The 15,377-nt window shown below is 37.6% G+C and overlaps 1 protein-coding gene across 6 annotated transcripts in view; it reads right to left on the bottom strand.

Moving 5' to 3' along the window:
- RBMS3 (RNA binding motif single stranded interacting protein 3) overlaps window positions 1-15,377 on the bottom strand; it is a 740,901-nt gene that overhangs the window by 40,192 nt on the left and 685,332 nt on the right. For 5 of the 6 annotated variants that reach the window (XM_047769355.1, XM_047769352.1, XM_047769361.1 and 2 more), the window contains one exon: window positions 14,375-14,422. The exons of the other annotated variant lie outside the window; for it this stretch is intronic. In XM_047769355.1, coding sequence (XP_047625311.1) covers window positions 14,375-14,422 — 48 coding nt within the window. The remainder of the gene's footprint in view (window positions 1-14,374; window positions 14,423-15,377) is intronic. 6 annotated transcript variants of the gene reach the window in all.

The following is a 15,377-nucleotide window of genomic DNA, read 5'->3' as shown; positions in this document are numbered from 1 at the left end:
AGGAAATACAAAGGGTAGGGTAGAGTCCAAGTGCCCTGTAGAAGTAGGATTTATAAGAAAAAGGAAATTTGAGTGTGGGGTAGAGTGAGCCAAAATATGTCTGAGATTTTGAGCACAATTGCCTGGAATAAAAATGAGCTGTCAGTGTATAAGAGTTTTTCTACCCTATTCCGAGCTCAGTTAAATATTAAATCATATGGTTCTCACCCAGAAAGAAGAACTATACTCCAAGCCACTGTCAAAGACCATAACAATCCTAAACTCGGAGCTATGCTTTACTTGCAACATCTTGGCTTAGAGACATAATATTTATAGAGGTTTGCTGGAACGCTAGGGATGTCTGCAAAGGAAACTGGATTGGGAGGAAAGATTATGAGTCTTCAATTGTACATATGAAGTTTAAACTTGCATGGGGCCATCCAAGGGTGGGGGGAGTGGGGACACATGGGAGGTGGCTGAAAACACAAGCATAGAACTCAAAACACAGGACAGGATGAGCAAAAGAGATTTGGAGGCCATCTCTGGGACAGCTCGAGCTGAGGCAGTAGGTGACTTCTCTGAGGAAGAAAACAGAAAAGCAAAGTGCTCTATGACCAGTTGACCAGTACCCTGAGATATGAGAAAACAAGGTAGAAACAATCTACATCATTTTTTAAGCAGAGTAGTAGTCACTAATGGATAAGTACACAATGAGGAAGAGGCATGTGGGTTAGAGAGTATTCAATACTATCTGACCAAAAAATAAGTAAATAAATAAAGGTTAGGACAGATGAAATCAAGGACATAGGAGGAAGGGTTAACACTGACCAAGAGAGGACAAAGACTGGACAAAATATAGGAGGCAAGGCAGAAAGGAAGAAGAAAGAAACAGACACTTGGAGTAAAAAGAAAGCATTTGTGGGAGATCACATTTCTTAAGGGGTCCATTGTCTCAGAAAGGAGGAGGTAGCCGTTTTTCTTAGCATAAAAAGCAGGACTCAAGCTTGGAATTGGAGAAGATCCAAAAGTTTTAAGGAGCCAAAGGAACGTTAAATGTGAGCGAGGGTCCAACTAGGCTTATAAGGAATCAATTTGTAGAGGACACGGAAACTTCCTTACAGAATGGTTGTGACACTATCATTTGGAACAAATCAATTCACACGAAGCACCTTGTACATCGTATGTTCTTTGTGTTCACCTTTGCTTTGTACATAAATTTCATAGTATCACTCAATGTATGTGATCGATAAAACACATTTGACTTATATTTGCATTTAAATTTCCTCAAGGCTACTCAATGTTCAGTTATATTTTTGTCAGGCAACATTATAATTGCCCTTCACATACGGAAATTGTTTATGGAAATCTTCCGGAGTATCTTTAGGTGGTAGCTATGAGCAAGGTCATAGTATTCCCAATTAAACAACTTCAAAGATTATCAATTATCAGACAAAAACACTCCATGACGAGGGTGGATAAGAGACAGAGGTGAGGACATTCTGTGAACATAAAAACAATGAGACGTCTTCCTTTTCTGTCTTCCTTGAGTGACTACTGTATCTTTATCAATGACAATTCCAGCTCTGCTTTGTTCCTCTCACCTGCTAGACAATGCTTATTAAGATGCCAAATCTTTCAGCCTCCCTCGCATTTCTCTAAGCACCCAATGTAGACTAAACTATCACTTAAGCTTTCACCAAAGTCACACTGCATAAGCTCAAATCCTATAATAAGCCCCTCCAAATTTCTTCTTCTCAGATGCTCCATGGCTCACCTAATGTAAATTTCCCCTGATTTCTACAAGCTAGTAAACCTAACTTTGTTTGACTATAGTTGTTTTTGGTCTTTTTTGGATAACAGGCTTTAACCTTCCAAAGCAATTATCATAAAAATCTTTGTACTTTTTTCACTAATTCTGATGTTTGACTTGCTAAAGTAGCTGCTCAATTATGAATGCAATTTCCATTTTCTGAATTTAGAGTCCTATCCTTTCCCAGCTTTGAGTCTCTTGGGCAGACAGCTAGACCCAGAGCAGGCATATAAAGTAATTAAATTTATATCTTCTAGGGACCTGCAATCCATTACTCTGGATCCAACATGGTTTTGCTGCCAACTAAAATATGCCCATTGCATGTAAATTAAAGGGCATTGCTGGTTTAAAAATCTTTTCAACTGTTGGTTTTCCATTTTTAAGGAAACTTGATGTGAATGTCTAGAGTTTTGATATGTGGCATTCCAGTCCGGTAGCTGATGGCTTTTCAATCAATATTTTATCAAAGCTAAATCACAGTAATTACACCATAGTGCATAGCTCAGACAAGAGGAGGAGAAAAAAAAAAAGACTGTCCTGATAAAAAATATCATACTGTTTGCAATATATTCTGCATTAAAAAAAGTGAGTAAAAGTTAGTGGTAGAAAGGAAAGAAGCAGCAGCAGTATCTTGGGGGGCAAACAGAACTGAAATGATATCATTATAATTTTGTTAGGAATACATATTCTGTGATCTACAGCTTGAGGAAATGAATCCTCTCCAGTATGAAGGAGATTTCATACACACACATATACATGTATGCATACATCTGTATCTGAAAATTGTGGAAGTTTAACTTAATGTCTGTATGTAATTAAAGTATATTATATTTGATCTCAGTTTCAAATGTATGATATTAATCCTATCAACCACAAGAGACTGGAAGTCTCACATTAAGTGGGAAGATTTCAGGTTGTTTTAAGTGCTGCAGGTGAGCAACAGAATATCTATCCTTTGATAGATTTTGATATGAAAATGCTATAGGCAGCAGTCACTTGGTTGTAGAGAGGTGGATAATTAATTCACATAAAATTAACAGTGGCTTTAGACCACAGAATGGCTCAAAAATTCTATGCCGCTCCTACACAAAGCTATCTCTTTCTTTTAATTCTGCTTTCAATATCACGATGTTGAGATATAATAGATGGAAGTGGGAAAATTTTTAGAGGTCACCGCCGCTACCAACCGTCATCAATACAATCATCAAAAATCATCATCTTCCTAGGAATACACTGATGTTACCCTGGTATATAAATATCTTCTTAAAATTACATCTGTTCAAAGACTATGCTGTAAAAATTCTAGTAAATTTTACAAGTGGCAAAGCAACACATCCAAGAGTTTACAGAAAAGTTAAAAATACATGTGATAATCATTTTGTGCACTCTCTTCTAGCTTCTGTTCATGTGCATGTGTATGCTTTAGGACTCAAAATTCTAATGACTTTAATTTTTTCACCTTTTAAGAATATTATTTCTCATGTTAAAAAGCTTTATTTTTTAATGATATAAAGTGTATTTTTTTTAAAAAAATTGCTTTTAGACACCATGTCATAGTTTAAAGTTGTATCTCTTCCTGCTGTGTAGCACTGGGAACTATGTCTAATTACTTATGAAGGAGTGTGATACTGTGAGAAAAAAGAATGTATACATGTATGTGTAACTGGATCACCATGCTGTACAGTAGAAAAAAAAATAATGTATTGGGGAAATTTTAAAAAAAGGTTTAAAATATATTACATTAATTCAGCTGATAATAGTATACTACTTCAGCCAATAGAAAAGACATAAAATTAATTCCCTTAATATTTCTTCTATTTTTAGATACTGGCAAACTCTTTTAAAATACTACTTTACATGCACCCGCATTTTCATTGCAGCGCTATTGACAATAGCCAAAACATGGTAACAACTTAAATGTCCATCAACAGATGAATGGATTAAGAAGATGTGGTATCTATACAGAATGGAATACTACTCAGCATAAAAAAAAAACAAAATAATGCCATTTGCAGCAACACAGATGGAACTAGAGACTCTCATATCAAGTGAAGTAAGTCAGAAAGAGAAAGAAATACCATATGACATCATTTATATCTGAATCTAATATAGGGCACAAATGAACCTTTCCACAGAAAAGAAATAAACTCATGGACTTGGAGAACAGACTTGTGGCTGCTGAGGGGGAGGGAATGAGAGAGGGATGGACTGGGAGTTTGGAATTAATAGATGCAAACTATTGCATTTGGAATGGATAAGCAATGAGATCCTGCTGTATAGCACAGGGAACTACATCAGGTCACTTGTGATGGAACATGATGGAGGATAATATGAGAAAAAGAATGTCTGTGTGTGTGTGTGTGTGTGTGTGTGTGTGTGTGTGTGTGTGTGTATCTGGGTCAATTTTCTGTACAGCAGAAATTGACAGATCACTGTAAATCAACTATAATAGAAAAAATAAAAATCTTAAAAAAAGAAACCCCACCTCCCCCAAAAAACTACTTTAGTTCAAGTTCTTTGTAAATGTAAGGTTAATGATACCTCAAAAGTCCTAAAAGAGTTCCCTGAATGTAGGGAAAGGGAAAGGAAGAAAAAAAAAGGCCCCAATAAATAATTATCTATTGTGAGTCAGGCACTTAACTAGGTATTTTATATGTGTCATTTCAATTAATTCTTTTATCAGTACACATATAGCTGTATTAATGCATTGTTTCTAGACTCAAAGAGAGGAAAAGTTAGCTTCAGAAAATTTAAATGGCTGCTATTGTTAAATAATTACTAACTAGTGGGATCAGGAATCCTATATATCCTCTTGACATTAAAAGCCATTCCCAGTTGTTATACCATAGTTATTCCTCTTCAAAGTTGCATGTGTGTGAATGAACCAAAACTGCCTGCTGGCTATTTTTCTATTAGACCAATCACTATCATCTTTCATTTTATCTTTCCACTGAGACTTTATAGCACACAAACTTCCCTGAGCCTGTTAGCATATGTTTCATTTATTTATTATTTATTTTTGCTTTTTAGGGCTGCACCCATGTCATATGGAAGTTCCTAGGCTAGGGGTCAAACTGGAGCTAAAGCTGCCAGCCTAAACCACAGCCACAGCAACATGGGATCCGAGCTACGTCTGTGATCTACACCACAGTTCACGGAAGCACTGGTTCCTTAACTCACTGAGCGAGGCCACGGATGGAACCCACATTTTCATGGATACTGGTTTGATTCATTTCCACTGCACCACAATGGGAACTCCTCATTTATTTTTTACTGTAGGAATTAGAGTATTTGTGCTTTCCAAGTTGAATTTTTCAAGAGTTTACAAAATTAAGCAATATATTAAGAAGCACAATCAAAAGCACCAGCAAATCAAAGGACAGATGAGAGCAAAAGAGAACATGATACAGGAATGTTTGCCATGCAGTCCATCTAATTCCCATTGTCCTGACAAAGCCAAAAGGGAAGTAGATTGTTATGTATTTTACAACATTGGTTCAAAAGAAGTACATTTGTTCATGTAGAGAGAGTTACTTGCTGAGGCACTGAACTCAAGAAGCAGTCATCATTTGCTTCTTTATAAAGGATACTAGGTAAAATTACAGACAATTACATCCCCTGTGGCTTCTTGAAAAAGCTATTGATGCTCCTTAAGTATCTGTGTCCTCTATCATCTGCCTAAGAAAGAAGAGGTTAAAATGTAAAATTCACCCTGAGAAAGTGAATTTCTACTGGGATGTGCAATTATATGGTTCAGCTATTTTGCTTTTTGATAAACTAATTTAACATAGAGTCTAGAGAAATGCTAGCATGCCTGCAAGGAGGTCTCTCTCCAGAATCAGATGTCTCCAGCCTGCCTTTGGCAAGTGTTCCATCCTAGTCAATTCACGGTTGGGTTCTCTGACAGGAGCCTCGAGTGCCCACTTGGTGCACTTGATTAAAAAGGGAACAATGTGTTGTCAGCACCAGATGGGCCAATTCCTGTACATGCAATTAGCTTCCTTTAAAATCTACTGTTGTCTTGAAAACACTCTCTTCCTCTGCTGCCCTTCTACAGGTACTGCCTTTTCCAGAAGGCTGAAGGACTCAGGGCACCCCTTGCTGTGGCTGTGGCTGCTCTAAGCCCATGGCTGCCTCCTACTGAAGGATGCTCCTGCAGCATCCATGGATGCTCATGCTGCACTTCCATGGGAATCTGCTCTGACCTTGCCACAGAAGGGCAGTCATAGCTCCAGCCATCCCAGGCCTGCCCTTTAGATAAAATCAGGAAAACTTCCCCTCGCTGTCAGAGTGCAAAGCAGAATACAATGCTTGCAAAAGCAGTCATCCTGGGGGAACAGAAACACTAGCACTGGTAAATCAAGGATAACATCCTGGACACTAATCAACCACGACAGTGACAATAGTACTGGCCCAGGTGGAATGACAAAGACATAACATATATTTTTACTGCAGATCTGTTGGGATGCTGTCTCTTTTCCCTTAACTGCTAAAAGTATAGAATTCTAAAGGCTGCCAAGAGGATATTAAATACAATATGTATTTGATTTTCCTAGTTGATAATCCCCTGTTGCTGGTACATACAAATAAATCTCAGAAAACTAATATATGATGAACAAGTGAAAAATATAAATATAAATACACTTAACATGTTTTAACACTTCAGTCCTACAATCAATCATGCTGTGCCAACCAAAACACTATGGAATATCTCTCTCAATCCATATTTCCATCTCTCTGCCTCTGCTTTGCTGACATTTCATCTGCCTTTCACAAAATTTAAAAAAAAATGCATACAAATGCTAACTTTAAAGGAAATGAACTTCATGGTCTTAATATGAAGAATGACAGCAACAGTATTTAATTTGGAATGCTTATGAAAACACATTGATTAGAGCATAGATGGTCAAGCCATAGCCCACAGGCCAATTTGGGTTGCTGCCTTGTTTTATAAATACATTTTTATTGGGGCATGCTGATCCCTTTACACATGAGCTGGGGCTACTTTCACCCTGGAAGGTAGGAAGTGACTAGCTGTGACGTAGAGCCAATGTCCAGCAAAGCCGAAAATGTTTACTTCTAGACCTTTATGGAAGAAATTTGCTGGGTTAGAAGTGAAGGCGTAGCATTTTGTATCCTACTATTGCATGCCCCTCCTCTCCCCCAAAAACAAATCGGGCTAAATAACAATGATGTTTATATATCAGAGTAAATGGACTACTTGTATAAGCTCCCTATAGTTATCAATTCCTTGAATAGGGCATGAAAAATTGTGGTCCCACAGGAAAAGTCTTTAAAATTTCATTTTTGTAATGTAGTGAGCAATATAAATGCAACAGGGGGAACATAATGATGGCATGCTACCATGTGTCAGTGCTTATACAAATAGTATGTACAAAGTCCCACTCTGGACTGCTCTTCTGATATGTCACCTGCTGAGTTTTGTGACTGTTCCTTATAACTCTGTCCCTTGATGGTAGAGTCTATGTTCTTTGAAGGCAAGTAATGCGTCTCTATTCTATACCATCTAGCCTTGGCTCCTTGTAAACTATAGGAGCTTAGTAATTATTAGTTGAATGAATGAATAATAAGTAGAACAAAGTCTTGTTACTGAAAAGAAAAAAATATAAATTAATTAGGACACTTAAACAAATGCAGTTTGGTAATCAAAGTAGATGTACAATATCTGAATGAAGAGATGAAACTGATTTTCATGCATGGCTGTGGGAGCACTTCAAACTCTTTGTCAGGCCTTTTACAGTAAATACAATTTAATGGCTAATTGTTGCTAATTGGAGGTACTAATGGACCTAATTTTTAATTAAGAGATGGAAATCATTTGTAATTAGCTCATGATATCCATGAAGACCAATGTCTAGAGCTTGAAAAATTATTTTATTCCTTGAAGGAATTTAAACACCATCCCCCCAACTTCCCAACAAATTATGGAAGAGTTTTAGAAAGTAACACCCACTCAAGAAGAGGTAGTACAAAGATGGGCTTCAACCAAATCTTTGGTAGGACATCACTGATTCAAAATTCATGAGGCTTTCCAATGTGAACTGATGTTATTGACTAGCAAAACAATGTAGGAAGACTGCATGCTATTTTAACAATGAATTTTGTGTGAATCAGGGAAAGTATCAAGTGAAAATTTCTTTTTTCTTTCTTTTTTTTTTTTTGGCTGTTCTTGTGGCATGTGGAACTTCTGGGGCCAGGGATCAAATTCAAGCCATAGCAGTGACAACACCAGATCCTTAACCCACTGTGGCACCAGGGAACTCCAAAAGACTTCATTTTTTTGTCTTTTATCTATTTAGGCTGCACCTGTGGCATCTGGAGGTTCCCAGGATAGGGGTCAAATCAGAGCTGCAGCTGCTGGCCTACACCACAGCCACAGCAATGTGGGCTGAGCCATGTCTGCAACCTATACCACAGCTCACGGCAATGCCAGACCCCCGACCCATGTAGCGTTGAGCCTGCATCCTCATGGATACTAGTCAGATTGGTTAACCACTGAGCCAAAGACTTCATTGTTAAAGCACAACTCCTGGGTAGAAATCTGACACTTAAGGACTTCCTATTCAATCACAATGAGTGAAAATCTGTGGTGACTTATGTAGGCTTTTTTTTCCCATGAAACCTTGTCATGAAGTTTTTCTGATGATAACAGTGACTCTTTTTAATCTATTTTAGCTGGTATGTAGAAAGAATATGGCAGAGAATGAACATATGTTCAAAAGTTCTATGGGTTCCTGTCACTGCAGGTTTTTGGTCTTTTTTTTTTCATTTTTCATTTTTTTTGCAAACATATGTAAATTCTGAACTCTAAGGTTTTTAGAAAAGGAGAATGAATTGTGGTTCTACTTGAGTTCATTTTCTGTCCATCATAGCCTTTGCTTGATTTCATCATGATGCTCTTCTAGGAAACTAAGTTCAAAGCAACTGAGATAAAAATTGATAAATTTTTCTGTAATTTTCCCATGTTACTCATAAAATCTGACTAGGAACATAAAAAAATGATGTTTTACTCTTCATTTTAGAATAGGAGGATCTTTTAAAGAGTTGAAGGGAAAAGAAATACTAAAAAGAGAATAGACATGATTTTACATGATCACATAGAAGGTAATTTCAGCCTTCTCTTTCCTTGAAATGAGCTGGATAAGGTGTAGCAGAGATTTGGACAAGAAGAGGGGAAATAAATTAGAAATTTTCATGCCCCGCATTTCAACCACATTCTTCTGGATATCACCTCTTGCTTTATTAGCTCTGTTCTTCCTGAATTTTAAAAAATGTATTCATTGCTTAACTATTTACCGTAAACTCTTCCTAAGCAAAAATATTTTAAGCCATGCATTTGATGAACTTATTCAAATTCACATTAAAGTCTACATAGCTACTGAAGTAAAAATAAAAAGTTTTAGTTCCTATACACCTAAAATTACTTCCAGTATCATGGTGAGACAGAAATCACATTCTTAAAAATCCTGATCTGATACACTTTCCTGCCTTCAATTCAATGTATAGTCCAAGTGTTCCAGAAAATACCAGATTCTTAAAAATTCTGAGAGTTCAAGTCTTCAGTGTCTTTTTGACATGTTCCAGAAGTATGTTCTATACTGATCCCCTATATTTGGGACATTCCTTCTGATGATTAGCTCACATCTTATTAATCTCAAAAACCAAATCAATGAAACAAAACAAAATCTAGACATATAGAAATACCCCACTTATATAGGAGCTTCTTATACTCACGTTGATAGATTTCCTTAAGCTCTGTTAGCCTCACCTCAAATCCGCTGTGGCCATCTGCTCCCATGACTTTGCTCAGACCTTGACTTTGCTGAGAAATAGTTCATCATCCCAAATTTAAGTCTAAGCATTGTACTTCTGACCACTTTGTACACCTCTTAAGACCTCGAGCCTCTATCTTCCTTGCTTTCTCCCTTTCTCCCATCCCCTTACTGCCTTCTTTTCTCTTTCTATCCATCCTGAAAATGGCAATTTGTTACTCCATCATGCTCTTGCCAATAATGTCAGCACACATTGCCCTCTTTCTCATTCCATTCAGTAAAACCTCAGCCCTAGATCAACCCACCTGTTCTCCTTCTTGGCTCCTGATCACTACAGTGTAAAACCAAAGCTCGCAAATTGGTATTACAAAACTCCAGAGTCTATAGCTTCAAACGGACTCCTAGGACTAAACCCTCAAGCTTTCTCTGCACTGCTGGTTGGCCTTCTTCCTCTACAGTTTTCCAAATCTTTGTTCTCCTTAAGTCCTTTACCAAGCCATTTCCCACCTATTCTCAGATTCACTTAACACCTTCACGTAAAAACAAATAGAATTTATCACATAGGAAACCAGACACTTGACTTTCTACTTGTACATTTATAAACCGACTTGCAGGCACATCATCCTTTCCTCCTGTCCTTCTACATTCCTAAAAAAGATGTCTGGCCTCCTCAACTACCTTTTTCTACCAGTCAGCCCCTTTATTAATGACATCTCCAAGCATTAGAACTCTTTTCTGGCTTCCTCCTATCATGACCAAATATTTCCCATTAAAAAAAGGGTAAATCAATCAGTTTCCTTTCCATTCATTTTCTGTTATCTTCTCTCTTCCTCTTCAAAGTCAATTTTGAAGGTACTGTTTTTGAAGGTACCATTTCCAACAGTTATTAGATCTACTTCCTCACAAGACATTCATTGTCTTTGCTCTTCCCCTTAAAACTGCCCTATGAGATTGGCTAGTGACCTCTGTGGAACTAAATCCAATGGCTTCTTTTCAGGACTCTTCTTACTAGACAGTCTTCTCTTGAAATCTTCTCTTCCCTTGATTTCATTAGAAACTTCATACCTTGGTTGTCCTTTTATGTCTGTCTTTTCCAATCTTTAAGTTACTTTTTATGCTCATTCTTTATTTTCAAGGATCTGCCTACTTATTTTTACTTTGAGCACTTTCTCTGGGTGTCAAGACTTAATTCCATAACTGTAACTCCAAAATCCATTTCTACCTAAGAACTGTCTTCTGAGATACAGATACACACATCCAAATATTTACAGATTATCTCCATTTGTATGCCTCACAGGCATCTCAGCTCAAAAGTGTACAACATTGCACTCAGCTTCATTCCTGCCAAATTTGATTCTCTTTCCTCTGGTTCAGATCCTGGAAAAGGATTTCCCTGGCCATTGAGTTGCTAGGCACTACCTTTAACTCTTTCCTCTTCTTCTACTCTGACATCAAACTAGTTATCAAGTCCTGTGTATTCTATCTCCTTCTCATCTCAAACGTTTGTCAACTGGATTCTGTGTGTGGGTTCTTCAGTTCTGGTCCCTGTTTTCCAGTTCTGTCTCTCTCTAGTGCATTCTCTACCTTATCTTCAGAGTAATCAAGCCACTCTCCAAATTCAACCTACATATATTGCCATCAGGATGGAGTTCAAGGTACCATATCTGGTGACATGGCTCCAGCTTATTTCTCTTCTCCAGGTTCATTTTCTCTACTCCCATCTCTCTGTATTCATCCCTATCCTATTGAACATCTCATAATAAGAATAATTAGCATTGATGTTGCTAATAACATTTGAATACTTATTTTATGCCAGAATCTATGCGAAGTAGGTGACCTATATTAATTCATCTAATGCTCACAACAGCCTTATGAGGTAACTAATATTTCCTCAGATAAGTAATCTACACTATATAGGAATTATGTAATTTCCCCAAGGCTCCCCGATAAGTAAGTGACCTAAGTAGATTCTGAACTTAGGCATCTTACTGAAGATTCTCCAAACTTAAACACCATGTATTTGTCCAAAAGGAAGCACTTATGACACTGCGTTGTAATCCCTTGCTTGTATCTAACTTCCTAATTGGATCCTAGGTTCTTGAAAGGAATTTGTATTCCTAGAGTCCAACACAGTGATTATCACACAGTGTGCTTCCAATAAATAATATTAGAATAAATAAAAGAATAAGGTAACATGTGACTCAAAGAGGAAAAAGTCCTTGCTTAAATCGGATTTATGCTGACCCAGCCTTTGTGCCTGCCAACATGATGTTTTGCTTCTTCCAAACACCATCCGATGACTTGCTATCATTTCATCACCATCTACAGTTTCATTTCCTGTTTTATTCTCCTCATGTGTATTCCCCACTCTTGTCCAACTGGTAAACTCAAGTTCATCCTTTCAAGTTAAGTTCAGGATTTGCTTTATTCCTGAGGGTTTCCAATCTTCATTTTAGATTCTAGATTTTAGTTTCTCCATGCTTCATACATTTAAACTTAATCATCATTAACAACAACAATGGCAAATCAGACAATGATATTTTTAACTGATGATATATTTTCTATTCATTTTGGTATCTTCAGTTCTTGAATATTGTCAATAAATGTTTGATATATTGGTTGAATGAAATTAGGTTGGGTTTTGTTTCTATAGACAATCAAGATGAATCTCAAACTATTCTAATACATCATAGCAGTTTAGTTGGCTTGTTCATTGCCAGAGAACTGATTATTATTGGAGCCATCCAACATTGGCATACTGGGGGATATGGGAAGAGGCCATTACAACACTTTATGCCTGTTTCAATTTTCTGATTTGGTCAAGGGTTTGGAAAAGTATATGTCATTTTTCAATTGTCACTCAAGTTGTGCCCACCAGACAATTAAGAAACATTTAAAGAAGGCAAGTCTATTTTCATTCAGAGGCAGACTAAGAGGACAAAGATGTCTGTGCAAACCACTAACCCAAACTTCCGAGGGGAAAAGAACTGTAAAATCTCCCCAATGTTATTTGTCCTTTCACTTCTATTTCAGTCCCTTTGTATTCCACTGGGATCATAGCACTTATTTTAGTCTAATGATATCATATCTGAGCTTTCTAACTGTTCTGTGTAATTACTGTTTCTTATTCCTCAAGCACTCACAAAAACTGCCAGATTCAGTTTCTTAAAGCCCTTCTTTTATCTAGTCGCCTCTTTGCTCAAGGACGTTCAGTGGCATCTGACTATGGAATGAGTAGGTGAGAATTTAGTCTGTAGCCAGATGTGCTGTCAAACTGATTTGTGTAGAACCTGACCCGTGACTGATATCTAGTAAGCTCTTTCAATGTTTTCATTGCTTTTTTTCACTGTGTTTGTGAAAGTGAAATCAGAACACCTAGTTGAAGGAAAGTTCTAGTTTGTGTCTTTCATTATTATCCATTGGTAAATTATCTAGATACCTTTTGTCTAAACAAAGGTGCCACACGTTATAGAAAGGCTATATATATTAGAGAAAATATCTTCCCAGGGACCCCATATCCTAAATAAAACAGACATGTTAAGATATGATAGGTAGCACACACTGGGGAAAGTTAAATGATATTTGAATTAATGACACCTTATGGAGATCTCCAGGAGGACCGAAGTAATATCACAGCTGAAAGCTAACTCAGTGCTTCTCAACTGAACTTCTACGAGGAGTATTTAGCCATGAGCATAACTAAACAAGTCCAGAGGACATGAGAAAAGGATTACCCTTCAGATGCTGGGTCAAGCACACCGGGTGGCCAAGAACTCGATGTTCTCTGCTTGAAAACTACCATTCAGTTGTCAGACTCTGCTGCCCCATGAGCTCCTTCGTTCTATTTCTGGCCTTCGTCTCTTGCTCTGTCTCTCCAGTGCCCTTTCTTGGTTTAGATTTCATGTTCTCATCATCTGACACATCAAAGGATGAAAGAGTTCAAAGCCCTTCATGCTGCCAGTATTTTATTGAGTTAAAATCAACAAAAATGAAAAATTGTGCCCATTTTTCTCTTGGCAAGAAACCAAAATTCAAAATTAAGATCAGAGTACAAGCTCTTGCAGTTCAAAACGAAACCCCAGGTCTTCACTTATGTATACTGCATGACAACCTGCACCACTGGATTTCCTGAAGCAACCTAAATATCACTAATTAAAAGGCTCAAGACACTACATATTCTCAAATCAACCTCTGCCACTCTGTTGTACATTGGAACATTGGCAGCTTTTCCTTCAATATCCAAAATACCATTTTTGGAATAAATGTGAAGTTTTGATTCATTCAACAATTACATTGAGGACCTACTATGTGTCAGACACTATGCTGGGTGCAGAGCAAGCAAAATGGGATGACTTTCTGATTCCAGAAGAATTCCAGTCTCTAAAGCAGTGCTTCTCAAACTATTTTTATTCATCTGCGCCCTCTTCTGATAAACATAAATATCCTTCTCCCACTTCCCAGAAAGTCTCATGAATTCTTCCAACACCAAACATCCCTGATACACAGAACATAGATTCTATTTTCCGTGTATATTTCCCAGATCAATTGTTTTTGAGCATTTACTTTTCATTTCAAAAAAGTAAGATATTTATTTTCCATACACAAAACTGGATTGGGGTATTAAATAGACTTTTTGGACCACATATGCTAACTCCCCACCCTGTAACTGAAATTCAAACACCTGGTTAGAATTACTGTTTGAGAATCACTGCTTTAAAGAGTTTTGGAGAAAACCAGGCAAGCTTCATCTCTCCCCTCCAATCAAGTCTTAAAGTAATTAGAATTTTCCTACCTGACACAACAGCTGGTGGAGTATCATAATCCTGTCTTGGGACTGAATCTTTGAATGAAAAGAGCATGAGAAAGAATGCAATGAAGTACAAAAGAAAATAAAATAGAATCTTAGCTCTAAAACTTGGAAGTGCCCACTCTATGTCACATGTCCTGCCTTCAAGCACTCAGGCACTATGACCCCTCAATTACAGTTGACACAATGGTCCTCATAGTAACCACTCTGGGCATGTCATCAGGTCCCCATGTCACCTGTGAGGACAGTAGACACTGTCCTAGGGTACTCTCATCTTCCTCAGTCTGTCATAATTTTGGTCCCTCCCTTGACTTATTAAGGTGAGACGTGTACCCTCTCTGCTGACACAAAGTTCTAAAAGACAGCCCATCTAGAAAGGGCCCAGAGCATAATATAAGACCAAGTCCTGGAGTGCAAAATAAATAACTAAAATTTTAAAAGTGATAGATGAAAAAATTGCACATTCCCAGATTTTATGGAGGCAGATATATTTTGGAAGCTAGGATTTCGTTATTAACAACTCATCTCCGGCTCTGTTCCCAGTGGTTGCCAGTCAAGGCCATGGAGCCTCGTGCGCTGGAATTGTGAGGAGAGAGATCAGTAGAACAGAATCCATGCAACAAATGGCTGCCATCTCTTTCCCAAATGTCACAACAGTGGAGGTGGCAAATGGTAGATCAAGGTTAAATATACAGCATGGCATCCATTTCAAAGCTTGGGGTTATGTGGGACCAAAGAGAACTGCTTTTTTAAGGTAAAGAAGAGGCTTTGGTTTAGTACAATCCCTTTAACCAGGGATCTTAAAAACGGAAGTGGGACATGGCCTATGGCTCAAGGTCCCCCTTCTACAAGTGGAAAGTTTTAATCTAGTTTCAACTTCTGGAGGGGGTGGTAAACTGTATAAAAGGGACTAGCTATTATATTCAAATAAACTGCCAAAACATGGTTAAATACATAATATTGTGTGCACCTTATTCCATTCGTATGA

The sequence above is a fragment of the Phacochoerus africanus genome, chromosome 1 (assembly GCF_016906955.1).
Source record: "Phacochoerus africanus isolate WHEZ1 chromosome 1, ROS_Pafr_v1, whole genome shotgun sequence".
Lineage (NCBI taxonomy): Eukaryota > Metazoa > Chordata > Mammalia > Artiodactyla > Suidae > Phacochoerus > Phacochoerus africanus.
The sequence above is the reverse complement of the archived record's forward strand: the minus strand, read 5'-3'. Positions and strand labels throughout refer to the sequence as shown.